Source organism: Peromyscus californicus, unplaced genomic scaffold (genome assembly GCF_007827085.1).
Source record: "Peromyscus californicus insignis strain IS unplaced genomic scaffold, ASM782708v3 Scaffold_10__1_contigs__length_136768540, whole genome shotgun sequence".
Lineage (NCBI taxonomy): Eukaryota > Metazoa > Chordata > Mammalia > Rodentia > Cricetidae > Peromyscus > Peromyscus californicus.
Genome location: NW_026294391.1, coordinates 136,051,373 through 136,066,033, shown reverse-complemented (window position 1 = coordinate 136,066,033; position 14,661 = coordinate 136,051,373). Strand labels below are relative to the sequence as shown.

The following is a 14,661-nucleotide window of genomic DNA, read 5'->3' as shown; positions in this document are numbered from 1 at the left end:
AATGCAGAGAATAGGTGACCGTGGGTGCATAGCCACAATTAGTACACCTACAACACAATTCCTACACTTAAGACTCAGGGAACATAGTAGAAGAGAGGGGCAGAAAGACTCTAAGAACAGAGGATCAGAACACCTGCTGCAAGATAGTGAGTTCTAGACATGACAGGGATATGATATCCAAGAAATCTCAACAATGTGGGTGCCTAAACAAGACCTGCATAATGACCACACCAGAGGACATGCCAATGGGAATGAAGGAAATTTCATATGGCCCTGCTACTCAGTATTCACTGAGGGAGGGAGAATAATCTTTTTCCAGAGCAAGCTCCCTAATAGGTTGCCCAATCCTAAATGGTCAGCCCTAAATACATGTAAATATGAACCACATGAAATGGACTCAGTAAGTTATATATGTTTATATAAAATACAATAATAATCATACAAGAAGAGGCCATGAATTCAAGAGGGAGTGGGGAGAAGAAAGAGTTGGGAGGGGGAAAGGGAGGGGGGAAAATAGCAAAAATAAAATACATGATAAAGTTAGATGAGATTTGTACAATTTGGGAAGCCTTGGTATTTAGTTTATATATGATTTTGATAACTAAAAACAAAACAATGAAAATTAAAACTTTCTCTACCACTAAAAAAAATTTAAAGTGAGTATTAGCTGGGCATAGTGGTATCTTATCCCAGAAACTAGGGAGAAACAGGAGAATTTTAAGGAGGCCAGCTTGGATCATAAAGTTCAAAACCAACATAGACCATAAAGCAAGACACTTTCTCAAAAAAAAGAGAATGTAACTTTATTTTCAGATTAAAAAAACCTGAGTTTATCACCAACATAACTACATTAAATGCACATCTAAAAGAGTTCTTTCAATGAAGAGATATGATCCTAATACAAAAAGAATGGTTAATAAAGAATTTGTAAATGTGTAGCTGAATCTAAATAAAAACTACTATTATTAATATTAACACTTACAGTTTTAAATTAACCTGTTTCTATTAATCTACGTTTTGCCATGTGGCTTTCTACCTGTCCTCCATTCTGTATGTCCAATTTCCTCCATGTCTCCCTGGTAAAATCCCCTGTGCCACATTCTAACCCAGAGTTCCTATCTCTTCCTGGAAGTCCCACCTAACCTCTCCTGCCTAGCTACTGGCCATTCAGCTCTTTATTAAACCATCTGTAGACTTAAAATATTCATAGAAAAAGAACAGAAATCTATATATTGGTATGCATATATCTTTGGCGAAATATTTTAGTGTGAGTATAGGACCACTTTTGTAGGGTTAATGTGAAGGTTGTGGAAAGTTTATTGATCTAAGTAGTAAGGTAAGGACAGGACAGGCACGTCAGGTCAAAGACATTCAAAGCTAAGGTATTTCTTCTATTTTCTGTCATTTTTCCATGGCTTATTGTGTTCAAGGTTTCAAACATATCCAAAATATTTTAAAAAGGACATTTAAAGACATCTTTCACACACTGTGATCAAATATCCCACAACATTTTTATAGTATTTCAAAGGCAAATTTTAAAGAAATTATCCAAACAAAAATTACAAGAACTTTTATATAATTTAACTTGTGCTAAAATACATGCTGCATAGAAAACTATTTTAATAGAGAAAATTAGGATAATTACTGAAACAAAATAGAGTACTTAATCTCCAAAATATTGAATTGAATAGCCTCAAGATTATCGAATGCCAGGGTTGTGTTTATTGAATTTGGAAGATGAGGATGATTCAGTTCAGTTCAGCCTGTTGAAAGATCATAATTTTTCCACTTGAATCTGAGTTGTTCTGCTTTGTTGCCTCTACTTGAACTGCATCTAAGTAAAAGAAAGCAAAAAAACCCTTTTATCATTTATACCTGTCTCCTTGGTTATAAAAATAAATTAAGAATATTTTATTTTTCTCATTATCTAATACCTGAAGCTTTGTTAGGAAGATGCTCAAGAATGAAAGCTAAAGATCGAAGAAAAACTTTGTTTTCTAGAAAACAGTACTCTGAGCCAATATACACTGACTGTGATGTTGAGTTTTCATCCTTTACACATTGATTAGTTGAAATTGTCCTCATCATTCACTACTCACTGTCCTGGAACCTTCCATCTTTGAATTGATTATCCCTTCTTCTGAGTTCCCATATATGACTATTGCCTGGCTGTCTATTTTCTAAATCTTACCATTCATCGTTTTATCAGTCCTCTGGAAAGGTATCTCTGAAATGTTCAGTCTAAATTACCTCCATCACTAATCATAGAATTATTGAATGAATAAATGAATGGATGAATAAAAAGACCATTGAAAATAGAAGAATCCAGATGAAGTTTAATAACACAAGCTTATAAAGTTCTGTGCTAGGTAAGCACATTTTTGTATCTTTTTATGATACAGGAAATGATAAAATTAGTTTTATCTTTTACAAAAGAGTAATAATACAGAGAAATCTCTACTTTATAAAAATCCCATTATAAAACTAGGTCCTGCCTCCAATAATTTCTCATTTCTATCAAGGCTCTAAGCAACAACAGTTCAAATATACCTGGTAACCTGGGCGTCGAATGGGAAGATTGCTGGTCTTTAAATCATATTTAGTATAAATAATGGATCTAGATGACATTATGGGAGGAGATTCCATGGAAGTTGGAACCTATTAGTAAAAAAGAAAAGTGAAAACCTTGTTTTAATTGATTTTCTAATGCCATAGTACCAAGAGGACAGACAAGTGGCTGTTCTAATGTAAATATTACATTCAACTAATGCCAAGGGAAGGAAATGCCAAACACAAGGAAAACAATAAACCTGTAAAGGTGATGCTAATGAAAGAGTGTAAGGGGGATGACTTAATGAATCATTCTCATAAGCAATAATGAATTAATCACAAAGTAAAGTATATAAAGAATTTGTCACAATAACAAAACTGCCATCTCTAGACTTAAAATATTCATAGAAAAAGAACAGAAATCTATATATTGGTATGCATATATCTTTGGCGAAATATTTTAGTGTGAGTATAGGACCACTTTTGTAGGGTTAATGTGAAGGTTGTGGAAAGTTTATTGATCTAAGTAGTAAGGTAAGGACAGGACAGGCACGTCAGGTCAAAGACATTCAAAGCTAAGGTATTTCTTCTATTTTCTGTCATTTTTCCCATGGCTTATTGTGTTTAAGGTTTCAAACACATCCAAAATATTTTAAAAAGGACATAGGTACCTGCTGTGAAGTCAGTGCATAAGTGCCTGGAGATTTTTCCTTGAAGAAAAGTTCCAATTACTATACATTTTCTACTAATATTTAATAAAAAAATATACAAATTGTACTGCAGAACAACATCTCATCCAGTAATTGAATGTATATACAACAGTGACCCCACAAGATTATCTCAGTAATGTTAACATAATTTTCTAATTTTGTGTAAGCACACTATGATATTTGCATGACAAAACAGCCTAATGATACATTTCCCAAAATAAATTCCCCACAATTATGTAAGACATGATTATATTATAAGATACAGAAAATAGTATGCTACATAGTTAGTATTGAGAACAGATTCATACTGAGTTTTTTACAGTTAGGATAATGATCTTTCTTTGCACATGGCAGACATAGAATGTTTAAAGGCATCCAATTATTGTTAGTACTATCTTGGAAGCCAAAGAAGAGTTTAAAGTAGCTCAAATTTACTGAGGAGTAGGAATTCACTTGGAAAACAAGTGAAATATGCAGTTAGCTAAGAAGGAAGAAGCTATGACTCTTCTTTTGGCATCATATGAATAATATAACAAAATTACAGAAATAAAATTTTCAGCCACACCACCTCCAATAAGTAAAACTCCATTAATTTTTCAGTGTTCACTTAAAGTCTTTAGTTATACTATCTTTAGACGCATAATACAATGTAAAAATAAAGATAATATGACTTGCATCACAGCAGATGAAAAGCAAAGTAATATGAGCACAACAAGATGCATGGTTCTCAACCTTAATTAGAATTAATTTTAAAAGAACTAATTAATTCTGGACAATTGCAGTAAAAAGTCTCAATATTTTTCTTAGTTTTTGTCTATTCCTATGTAATATAACATGATATGTAATGACTTTTGAGCGTTGACATACTCCAGAGTGCCGGGGATTATCCAGATGGTCTTGAATAGGAAGGCAGAAGTATCATTTCTCTGATCCTTCCCAAAGTACTCTTATTCCATGGCTTCTAATTTCACTACTTAAAATTCCTTCATACCAGAAATTTGTTGTGGAATAGAATATTTGTTTAACTAAGTAAAGTTGTGTTACATTTGTTTGTGTTGCAGAATAATTGTTTAACTATGTGAAGATGAGTTGCATTTGTTTATTTGCATTTGTTTAACTATGTAAATATGTGTTCCTGTTTTACCTTCCTGCCTAAGGCACCTGATTGATGTGAATGGCCAATAGGTAGGCAGAGGAGGGATAGGTGGGGCTGGCAGGCAGAGAGAAAAGCAGCCAGCCAGGCATGGAGGAAGCAGGAAAGCAGGATGGACAGTACGTAAATGAGGTAAATGAGCCTTGGGGCCGCACATAGATTAATAGAAATGGGATAATTTAAGTTAAAAAAAACTAGCTAGAAACAAGTGTAAGCTAAGGCTGAGCATTCATATTAATAAATCTCCCTGTCATTATTTGGGGGCTGGTGGTCCAAGAAAGCCTGCTATAGAAATTGTGTGTGTGTGTGTGTGTGTGTGTGTGTGTGTGTGTGTGTGTGTGTACCAAACTAAAATTAATGAATAATTTTCATTAATAGTGCTAATATTCTGTAACTATGACAAGGCATTCATCATTAGGCCTTGCTATTCAAACTGTAACTCATGGGCCATAAAAATCAACATCAGCTTGGCATAAATTTAGAGTCTCAATCTCTATTCCAGATCTCTTGCATTTTAACAAGACCTCTAGGTGAATCATATGTAAATAAAAGCTTGACAATAATAACAAGAGGTAGACAAAGGATCTAAACATTCTTTCAAGGTAGAACTATTTCCATAATATTCCTAGATAATCTTCATTATTATTATTAGAAAATTCTCATTATCCTTGCTTCTTATTGCTTCCTATGTATATAATCTTCCCTGAGGGCTAAGGTGATAAAATGTAATTGTTTATGCTTCATATCATAATGGGAGGGAGGACTGTGCCACAAAATATCATCTATCATCATCTCCACCACTACCACCACCATCCATTGCACTTCTAGCTAATGTTTTTGAGTACTTATTATGACCTATGTACCATTCTGAGTATCTTACATGTATTACCTATTTAAATGTAGTAGTTTATTTTTACCACCTTATTTTAAATCATTTTAACAATTATACAAGGTAAGTGATGTTTTAATCTCTATTTTACAGGTAAGAAAGCTGAGGCATAGAAAGATTATATACCTTATCAAGATCACATACATTAAGAAAGCTTTGTCTTTTTTCAGACTCATAGAGTCTGAAACCATAGCCTGAAATCTTAACCACTATGACATAAATTCTTTCTGATCTACAGCTTGACAGCAAATACACTAAAATTACTTCCTTCTTAACTTTATGAAAGAATTAATTTTAAACATTCTCACATCAAAAAGAGTATGGTGGTTTGAAAGAAAAGGCCCCCAAAGGGAGAGGCACTATTAGGAGGTGTGGCTCTGTTGGAGTAGGTGTGTCTTTATTGGAGGAAGCATATTACTGTAGGGGTGAGCTTTGAGGTCTTCTATGCTCAAGCTACTCCCAGTGAGACAGTCAACTTCCTGTTGCCTTCTGATCAAGATGTAGCCAGCATCATGTCTGCCTGCACGCCACCATGCTCCCCACCATAATGATAATAGACTTAACCTATGAAATGTAAGTGAGCCACCTCAATTAAATGTTTCCTTTATAAGAGTTGCTGTGGTTATGATGTCTCTTTACAGCAAACTTAGAAACCCTAACTAAGACAAAGTGTAATATGGCTAGGGATGTAGTAGTGAGAGAGCATTTGCCTAGCCAGGATGAGGCCTTAGGTTCAGTTCCCCATATAAGAAAAATCTGTGGTAAGGTGGAGACTATGTAAGTTATTTTGATTTATCCTTTCTATAATATATACATATGTGAAAACCTCACATTGTACTACATAAAATGTGCAATTATGATTTGTCAATTAAATAAATAACTTTGAAAGGATGAAATTTTGACCAATACTACAATATGGGTAAACCTAAAGACATGTTGAGTGAAATAAGGCAGAGATAATACACAAATATCATTTTGCAAGAGCCAAATATCTGAGAAAGAAAAGATTTCTTTCTCATGATGGGGAGCTATGGCTCTATGAGGGCAAGGACAGCAAAATTGTTTTTCTTTAAATTCTCCATTTTATTAACACTTGAGACAATTGATATGACTCAATCATACAAGTGGGCAGTATCTACCTACTAGAGAAGCTAGCTGTTCATGAACTCAGATCAGCAACAAGTTCCACTACTTGTGTATGGGTGGGTCTAACCCTAAGCACAGCAAAAACTCTGATTACTAAACCTTCTCCATAACATCTATCAAAAGATATATCAAAAAAGTAATAGTCAAATGTACATAACACAATTCAAACTTATTTGGCACATAAAGAGCTACCAAAAAATCTTAATTTGCACAGAAATAGACATTCAACATAGACTAATCAAAAAATGGCACATATCATAGAAAGACCTGACAAAGAGAAGAAAGTAACTATCATTAAATTTTTTGGGCTTTTTCAGATAGGGTCTTTTTCTAAAACCCTAGTTTAAAACTCATGTACTTCTTAGCCTACCGAGTGCTGGAGTTATAGGAAGAATCCCTCACACTGACTCATAAAAGGTATTTACTAAGTAATCATGAACACTCATGAATTAAAACATAAACCATCAACAAAGAAATACAAGATACAGAGGAAAAACCAAATGGAAACTAAAAGTGAAAATGAAAATCAACAAAAAACCTCAATGAGGCCATATTCATCCTCCAGGCATAGCCTGGATCACATATCATATGATTTGGTTCAGTCTGGTGAGTTCCCTGTACTCTAGCCTGCCTGTGGCCTTCTCAATCTCCAGACCTACTCTGGGTGGCACATCCTGTATGCAGTCTGAGTTTGAGTCTGCCTGACCCTAACCTGCCAGAGTGCCATATCCAACCTCAAGGCTTAACCCAAGCTCTACATCTTGTGTGTCAGCCCAGTCTGGGGAGTCCACCTAACCCTAGCCAACCTGTACCATAACCAACCTCCAGGCCTAACCCAGGTCACACATCCTGTGTACTGGCCCAGCCTCAAGAGTCTATGAACTCTTGCATGCTCATACCATCCCAAAACTTCAGTCATTGTCTTGGTTGCACAGCCCATACATGAGCCTAACCTGGTGAGTGCTCAAGGCTCCAGCCCACCACACCATTCTCACTCCCAGGCATAGCTCAGGTAGCATAGCCTGTACACTAGGCCAAGCAGAACCAGCTATTTATCCCATTCACATGGTAAGTTTCAAAACACAGTTGTCACTAAAGATTTAAAACAAAGGATTGTAGACTTGTGCAGTTCTGATATGAAAAAAAGCTCTGGAAAACAAGTTTGTTATACTTGTGACAACCCTTTTTTGCTGCCAAATGTTACCTGAACCATAGTCACCTGAACCATATGAGGCATAGTTCAAAAATTCATACTCAGTCATGTTTGTATTTTTGCTCCAGTAATATTAATTTGTTTGATTGATATATGCAATTCCATTATTCCTAAGGTATGATATACCTTGTGTATTTTCTAAAATGTAAAAACATTCTGCCAGTTGTCAACCAGTGACTTATAATTCACCTCATTTCTTTTTATGTCCTACTCAACTCTTTTATGAAAGTAACCAACATTCCTTGTATAGTATCACACATTCTTAAATTATCGATTTCAATATCATTATTTGGTGATATGTCTAGCCATATGCAGAGCTCCTAGAAAATAGATTCAAGTTCCTAGTTTATTTTTTATTTCTCCCATTCAGCACAGTGCCTGAACCTAACAGATGATTAATAAACAGGGAAAAATAGTGGAAGACTCTGTGATGGGAAGAAATATCCTAAATTTGAATTTTCATGTTTTCATTTATGAAAGTTGAATATGTTTGAAATAAATATGAATGAAATACATAAGTGCTGAATAAAAAGAAATTTTCTTTCTATATTTACTTCCTTGATATAAGTTTTTATCTTTTACATATATATCAAAATTTAAAAGAAATGATATAGCACAAATGTTACCATGCCGGGAACAAGTGGAATGGGCTTAGAATTCCAGATGGTTGATATACAGGTATAAGTATTTAATTCCCATTTTATTTCACCACTCATATTCACCTCTGAAGGCTGAGGCTCCTTCGTGTCAATTCTAATGATAAAATAATATCTTTAATAAATTAGATATTCACATACAAAAATCATTCCAGAATAGACTTCAATATAAACTTCGTAACTATAAAATTACTTGCTATATTTTAGACCTTAAATGTCCCTCAAAGGACCATCTGTTGGAAGTTTTTTCTCCAGGCTGTAGCATTAGCAGGAGATGATAAAACCCTTATGAAGTGAAGCCTAGCAGAAAGAAGTAGATCAGAATACTTAATATCCAATCATCTCCAAGTGCCCTACTTCTCAACACTGCTGTACTGGGGACCAAGGCTTCAACACATAAGATGATTGGATGCATTTAAGGCACAAACTATAACATGAGATTGTCAGCAGTTTCTTTTCTTTATTCTATGTCTGAGAGTTTTTGGTATTAAACACATATTTTTTTTCAATGAGTTGAAGGTCTTCCCTTTTACCCATAGTTTAGAATTGAAATAATTATTCTTTAAAGGTTAAAAAGTTCAACTGTAAATCTATGATACATTAGTAAGTCTTAATTCCTCCTCCTCCTCCTTTATCTCCTTCTCTTCTTGAAGTGCTTCCTCTTACTCCTAGCTTTGAAGACAAAATCTTATATAACCCATGCTGGACTAGAATTTTCTCTGTAGCCTTGGTTTGCATAGAACTTGTGATCTTCCAGCATCTTAGAACTGGGATTAAAAACATGCAAGACCACACTTGGCTATATCCTCTTTTTCAAATTAATCAGAGGCATTTAGTTTGAGGAATGTTATGAAGAAATAACTTTTGTATTTTTGTTTTCAATTTAATTTAGTTTTTATCTTTACAAATTTTATATTCTAATTAATTTTATTTTTTATTCATACTCCAACCCTGTTCCAGTTTGGCCATCCCATTCCCTTATGTTCTCATCCTCCATCCCCTACCCTCTATTGCCTACCACTCATCTCCAGTTTACTCATGGAGATCTCATCTATTTCCCATTCCCAGGGCAATCCATGAGTCCAGCTTTGGGCCTTCCTTGTTAGCTAGCTTCTCTGGAGTTGTAGGTTGTAGTCTGGTTATCCTTTGATTTACATCTAGTATGCACTTATAAGTGAGTACATGCCATGTTTGTCCTTCTGAGTCTGGGTTACCTCACTCAGAATGATCTTTTCTAGTTCCATCTATTTGTCTGCAAATTTCATGATATCATTGTTTTTCTCTGCTGAGTAGTACTCCATTGTGTATATGTACCACATTTGCTTTATCCATTCTTCAGTTGAGGGGCATATATGTTGTTTCCAGGTTCTGGCTATTATGAATAATGCTGCTATGAACATAGTTGAACAAGTGTCCTTGTGGTATGATTGAAAATTCCTTGGGTATGTGCCCAAGAGTGGTATAGGTGGGTCTTGAGGAAGGTTGATTCCCAATTTTCTGAGAAACCACCATACTGATTTCCAATGTGGCTGTATAAGTTTGCACTCCCACCAACAGTGGAGGAGTGTTCCCCTTGCTCTACATCCTCTCTAACATAAGCTGTCTTCAGTGTTTTTGATCTTCACCATTCTGACAGATGTAAGATGGTATCTCAGAGTCCTTTTGATTTGCATTTCCCTGATGACTAAGGATGTTGAGCAATTCCTTAAATGTCTTTCAGCCATTCGAGATTCTTCTGTTGAGAATTCTCTGTTTAAACCTGCATCCCAATTGGATTATTTGGTAATTTGCTGTCTAGTTTCTTGAGTTCTTTATGTATTTTAGAGATCAGCCCTCTGTCAGATGTTGGGTTGGTGAAAATATTTTCCCATTCTGTAGGCTGTTGTTTTGTTTTATTTACCGTGTCCTTAGCCTTACAGAAGCTTCTCAGTTTCAGGAGGTCCCATTAATTAATTGTTGCCCTCAGTGTCAGTGTTACTGGTGTTATATTTATGAAGTAGTCTCCTGTGCCAATGGGTTCAAGACTACTTTCTACTTTCTCTTCTATAAGGTTCAGTGTAACTGGATTTATGTTGAGTTCTTTGATCCACTTGGACTTGAATTTTGTGAATGGTGATAGATATGGATCTATTTGCAGTCTTCTACACGTTGACATGCAGTTATGCCAGCACATTTGTTGAAGATGCTTTCTTTTTTCCATTGTACAATTTTGGCTTCTTTGTCAAAAAGCAAGTGTTCATATGTGTGTGGGTTAATGTCAGGGTCTTCAATTGAATTCCATTGGTCCACATGTCAGCTTTTATGCCAATACCAAACTGTTTTTATCACTATAGCTCTATAGTAGAGCTTGAGGTCAGGGATGGTGATGTCTCCAGAAGTCGCTTTATTGTACAGGATTCTTTTAGCTATTCTGGGTTTTTTGTTTTTCCAAATCAAGTTGAGTATTGATCTTTCCAGGTCTGTGAAGAATTGTGTTGGGATTTTGATGGCGATTGCATTGAATCTGTAGATTGCTTTTGGTAAGATTGCCATTTTTACTATGTTAATCCTACCTATCCATGAGCATGGGAGATCTTTCCATTTTCTGATATCGTCTTCGATTTCTTTCTTCAGAGACTTGAAGTTCTTGTCATACAGGTCTTTCATTTGTTTGGTTAGAGTTACTCCAATGTATTTTCTATTACTTGTGGCTATTATAAGGGGTGATGTTTCTCTGAATTCTTTCTCAGCCCATTTTTCATTTGTATATAGGATGGCTACTGATTTTTTTGAGTTAACCTTGTATTCTGCCATATAACTGTGGTGATATTGTGTTCCCCAAAATATTGTGCACCCCAATAAACTTATCTGGGGTCAGAGAACAGAACAGCCACTAGATACAGAGGCTAGAAAATGGTGGCACTCACGCCTTTAATCCTAGCATTCCAAAGGCAGAAATCCCTCTGGATCTCTGTGAGTTCAAGGCCACATTGGAAACAGCCAGGCATGGCGACACATGCCTTTAATCCCAGAAAGTGAGCCTTTAATCCCAGGGAGTGATGGCAGAAAGCAGAAAGGTATATAAGGCATGAAAACCAGAAACTAGGCTGGTTAAGCTTCCAGGATTTCAAGAAGCAGTTCAGCTGAGATTCATTCTGGATGAGGACACAGAGGCTTCCAGTCTGAGGAAACGGGATCACCTGAGGAATTGGCGAGGTGAGGAAGCTGTGGCTTGTTCTGCTTCTCTGATCTTCCAGCTCCAGTACCTCGCTCCAGGTTTGTTTTCATTAATAAGACCTTTTAAGATTCATGCTACACATTACTGAAGGTATTTATCAGCTGTAGGTGTTCCCTGGGAGAAGTTTTGGGGTCACTTATGTATACTATCATATCATCTGCAAATAGGGAAAGTTTGACTTCTTCCTTTCCAATTTATATACCTTTGATCGCCTTTTGTTTTCTTATTGCTCTAGCTAGAACTTCAAGTACTATATTGAATAAATATGGAAAGAGCAGAGAGCCTTGTCTTGTTCCTGATTTTAGTGGAATCGCTTTAAGTTTCTCCATTTAATTTGATGTTGGCTGTTGGCTTTATTATGTTTAGGTATGTTCCTTGTATTCTTGTTCACTCCAATATCTTTATCATGAAGGGGTGCCAGATTTTGTCAAATGCTTTTTCAGCATCTTATGAGACGACCGTGTATTTTTTTTTCTTTCAGTTTGTTTATATGGTGTATTACATTGACAGATTTTCATATATTTTCATATATTGCATCCCTGGGATGAAGACTACTTGGTCATGGTGGATACTTTTTTTGGTGTGTTCTTGGATTCAGTTTGCCAATGTTTTATTGAGTATTTTTGCATCAATGTTTATGAGGGAGATTGGTCTGTAATTCTCTTTCTTTGTTGCATCTTTGTGTGGTTTGGGTATCAGAGTAACTGTAGCCTCATAAAAGGAGTTTGGTAGGGTTTCTCCTGTTTCTATTGTGTGGAACAATTTGAAGAGTATTGGTATTAGTTCTTCTTTGAAAATCTGGTAGAATTCTGTGCTGAAACCATCTGGTGTTGGGCTTTCTTTGGTTGGGAGACTATTAATGACTGTTTCTATTTCCTTAGGGGTTATTGGTCTATTTAAATAGTTTATCTGGTCTTGATTTAACTTTGGTATGTGGTACTTATCCAGAAAATTGTCCATTTCTTTTAGATTTTCCAATTTTGTGGAGTACTGGTTTTTGAAGTATGACCTGAGGATTCTCTGGATATCCTCATTTTCTGTTGTTATGTCTTCCTTTTCATTTCTGATTTTGTTAATTTGGATGCTCTCTCTCTCTGCCTTTTTGTTTAGTTTGGATAAGGGCTTGTCTATCTTGTTGATTTTCTCAAAGAACCAACTCTTTGTTTCACTGTTTCTTTGTACTGTTCTTATTTGTTTCTATTTTATTGATTTCAGCCCTCAATTTGATTATTTCCTGGCCTCTACTTCTCCTTGGTGAGTTTGTTTCTTCTTGTTCTAGAGCTTTCAGTTGTGCTGTTAAGTCTCTAGGGTGAAATTTCTCCAACTTCTTTATGTGGGCATTTAGTGCTATGAACTTTCCTCGTAGCACTGCTTTCATAGTGTCTTATAAGTTTGGGTATGTTGTACATTCATTTTCATTGAATTCTAGGAAGTCTTTAATTTCTTTCTTTATTTCTTCCTTGACACCTTGGTGATTCAGTTGAGCATTATTCAGTTTCCATGAGTTTGTAGGCTTTCTGTAATTTTCGTTGTTGAATTCTAACTTTAAGCCATGGTGGTCTGATAAAATACAGGAAGTTATTCCATTTTTTTTGAGATTTGCTTTGTGACTAAGCATGTGGTTTTAGAGAAGTTTCCATGGGTAGCTGAGAAGAACATATATATATATATTTGTTAGGGTGGAATGTTCTGTAGATATTGATTAAGTCCATTTGAGTCATAACATCTGTTAGGTCCCTTATTTCTCTGTTAAGATTTTGTCTGACAGATCTGTCCATTGGTGAGAGTGGGGTGTTGAAGTCTCCCAGTATTAATGTGTGGGGTGTGATGTGTGATTTAAGCTTTAGTAATGTTTCTTTTACAAATGTGGGTGCCCTTGTATTTGGGACATGAATGTTCAGAATTGAGACTTCATCTTGGTGGATCTTTCCTGTGATGAGTATGTAATGTTCTTCTCAATTTCTCTTGATTGATTTTAGTTTGAAGTCTATTTTGATAGATATTAGGATAGCTACACCAGCTTGCTTAAGTCCATTTGACTGGGAAGGCTTTTCCCAGTCTTTTACTCTGAGGCAGTGTCTGTCTTTGAAGTTGAGGTATGTTTCTTGTATGCAGCAAAAGATGGATCCTGTTTTCACATCCATTCTGTTAGCCTGTGTCTTTTTGTAGGTGAGTTGAGTCCATTGATATTAATGGATATTAATGACCAGTGATTGTTAATTCCTGTTATCTTTTGGTGGTAGTGTTTTTAATTCCTTCTTTGGTATTTTTTGGTGTGGGATTATCTATTGCCTGTGTTTTCAAGGGTGTATCTGAATTCCTTAGGTTGGAATTTTCCTTCTAGTGCTTTCTGTAGGGCTGGATTTGTGGATAGATATTGTTTAAATCTGGTTTTGTCTTGGAATGTCTTGTTCACACCATCTATGGAGACTGAAGGTTTTTCTGTGTATATCAGTCTAGGATGGCATCTGTGGCCTCTTAATGTCTGTATCACATCTGTTCACAACCTTCTAGCTTTCAGAGTATCCATTGAGAAGTCAGGTGTTATTTTAATGGGTCTGCCTTTATAAGTCACTTGGCCTTTTTCCTTTGCTGCTTTTAATATTCTTTCTTTATTCTGTATGTTTAGTGGTTTAATTATTATGTGGCAAAGGGACTTCTTGGGGGGTCTTGTCTATTTGGTGTTCTATAAAAGCTTCTTGTATCTTCATAGGTATTTCCTTCTTTAAGTTGGGAAAGTTTTCTTCTATGATTTTGTTGAATATATTTTCTGTGCCTTTAAGTTGGTGTTCTTCTCCTACTTCTATCCCTATTATTCTTAGGTTTGGCCTTTTCATGGTGTCCCAGATTTCTTGGACATTTTGTGTTATGACTTTTTTGGCTTTGGTGTTTTCTTTGACTGACAAATCTATTTCCTCTATTGTATCCTCTACACCAGAGATTCTCTCTTCCATCTCTTGTATTCTGTTGGTTATGCTTGCATCTCTATTTCCTGCTCATTTACTCAGATTTTCTATTTCCAGCATTCTCTCTGTTTTTGTCTTCTTCATTGTTTCTGTTTCACTTTTCAGGTCTTGAACTGTTTCCTTCACATGTTTAATTGCTTTTTCGTGGTTTTCTTGGCTTT

General features: G+C 35.5%; 1 protein-coding gene across 6 annotated transcripts in view; it reads right to left on the bottom strand.

The window, feature by feature from the left end:
- The window catches only part of Brcc3 (BRCA1/BRCA2-containing complex subunit 3), a 117,852-nt gene that overhangs the window by 6,154 nt on the left and 97,037 nt on the right, over positions 1-14,661 (bottom strand). The window contains exons 12-15 of one of the 6 annotated variants that reach the window (XR_008219383.1): positions 8,288-8,414; positions 3,222-3,260; positions 2,551-2,658; positions 1,646-1,834 (exon numbers count right to left, since the gene is read on the bottom strand). The exons of 1 other annotated variant lie outside the window; for it this stretch is intronic. Coding sequence is in view for 3 of the 5 variants with exons in the window: in XM_052742800.1 (XP_052598760.1) it covers positions 1,820-1,834; positions 2,551-2,658; positions 3,222-3,260; positions 8,288-8,414 (289 nt within the window). In the remaining 2 variants the exon portion in view is untranslated. Of the gene's footprint in view, positions 1-4; positions 1,835-2,550; positions 8,415-14,661 lie in introns of those variants that run through there. 4 more of the 6 variants (XM_052742800.1, XM_052742807.1, XR_008219392.1 and 1 more) reach the window with 4 other exon arrangements.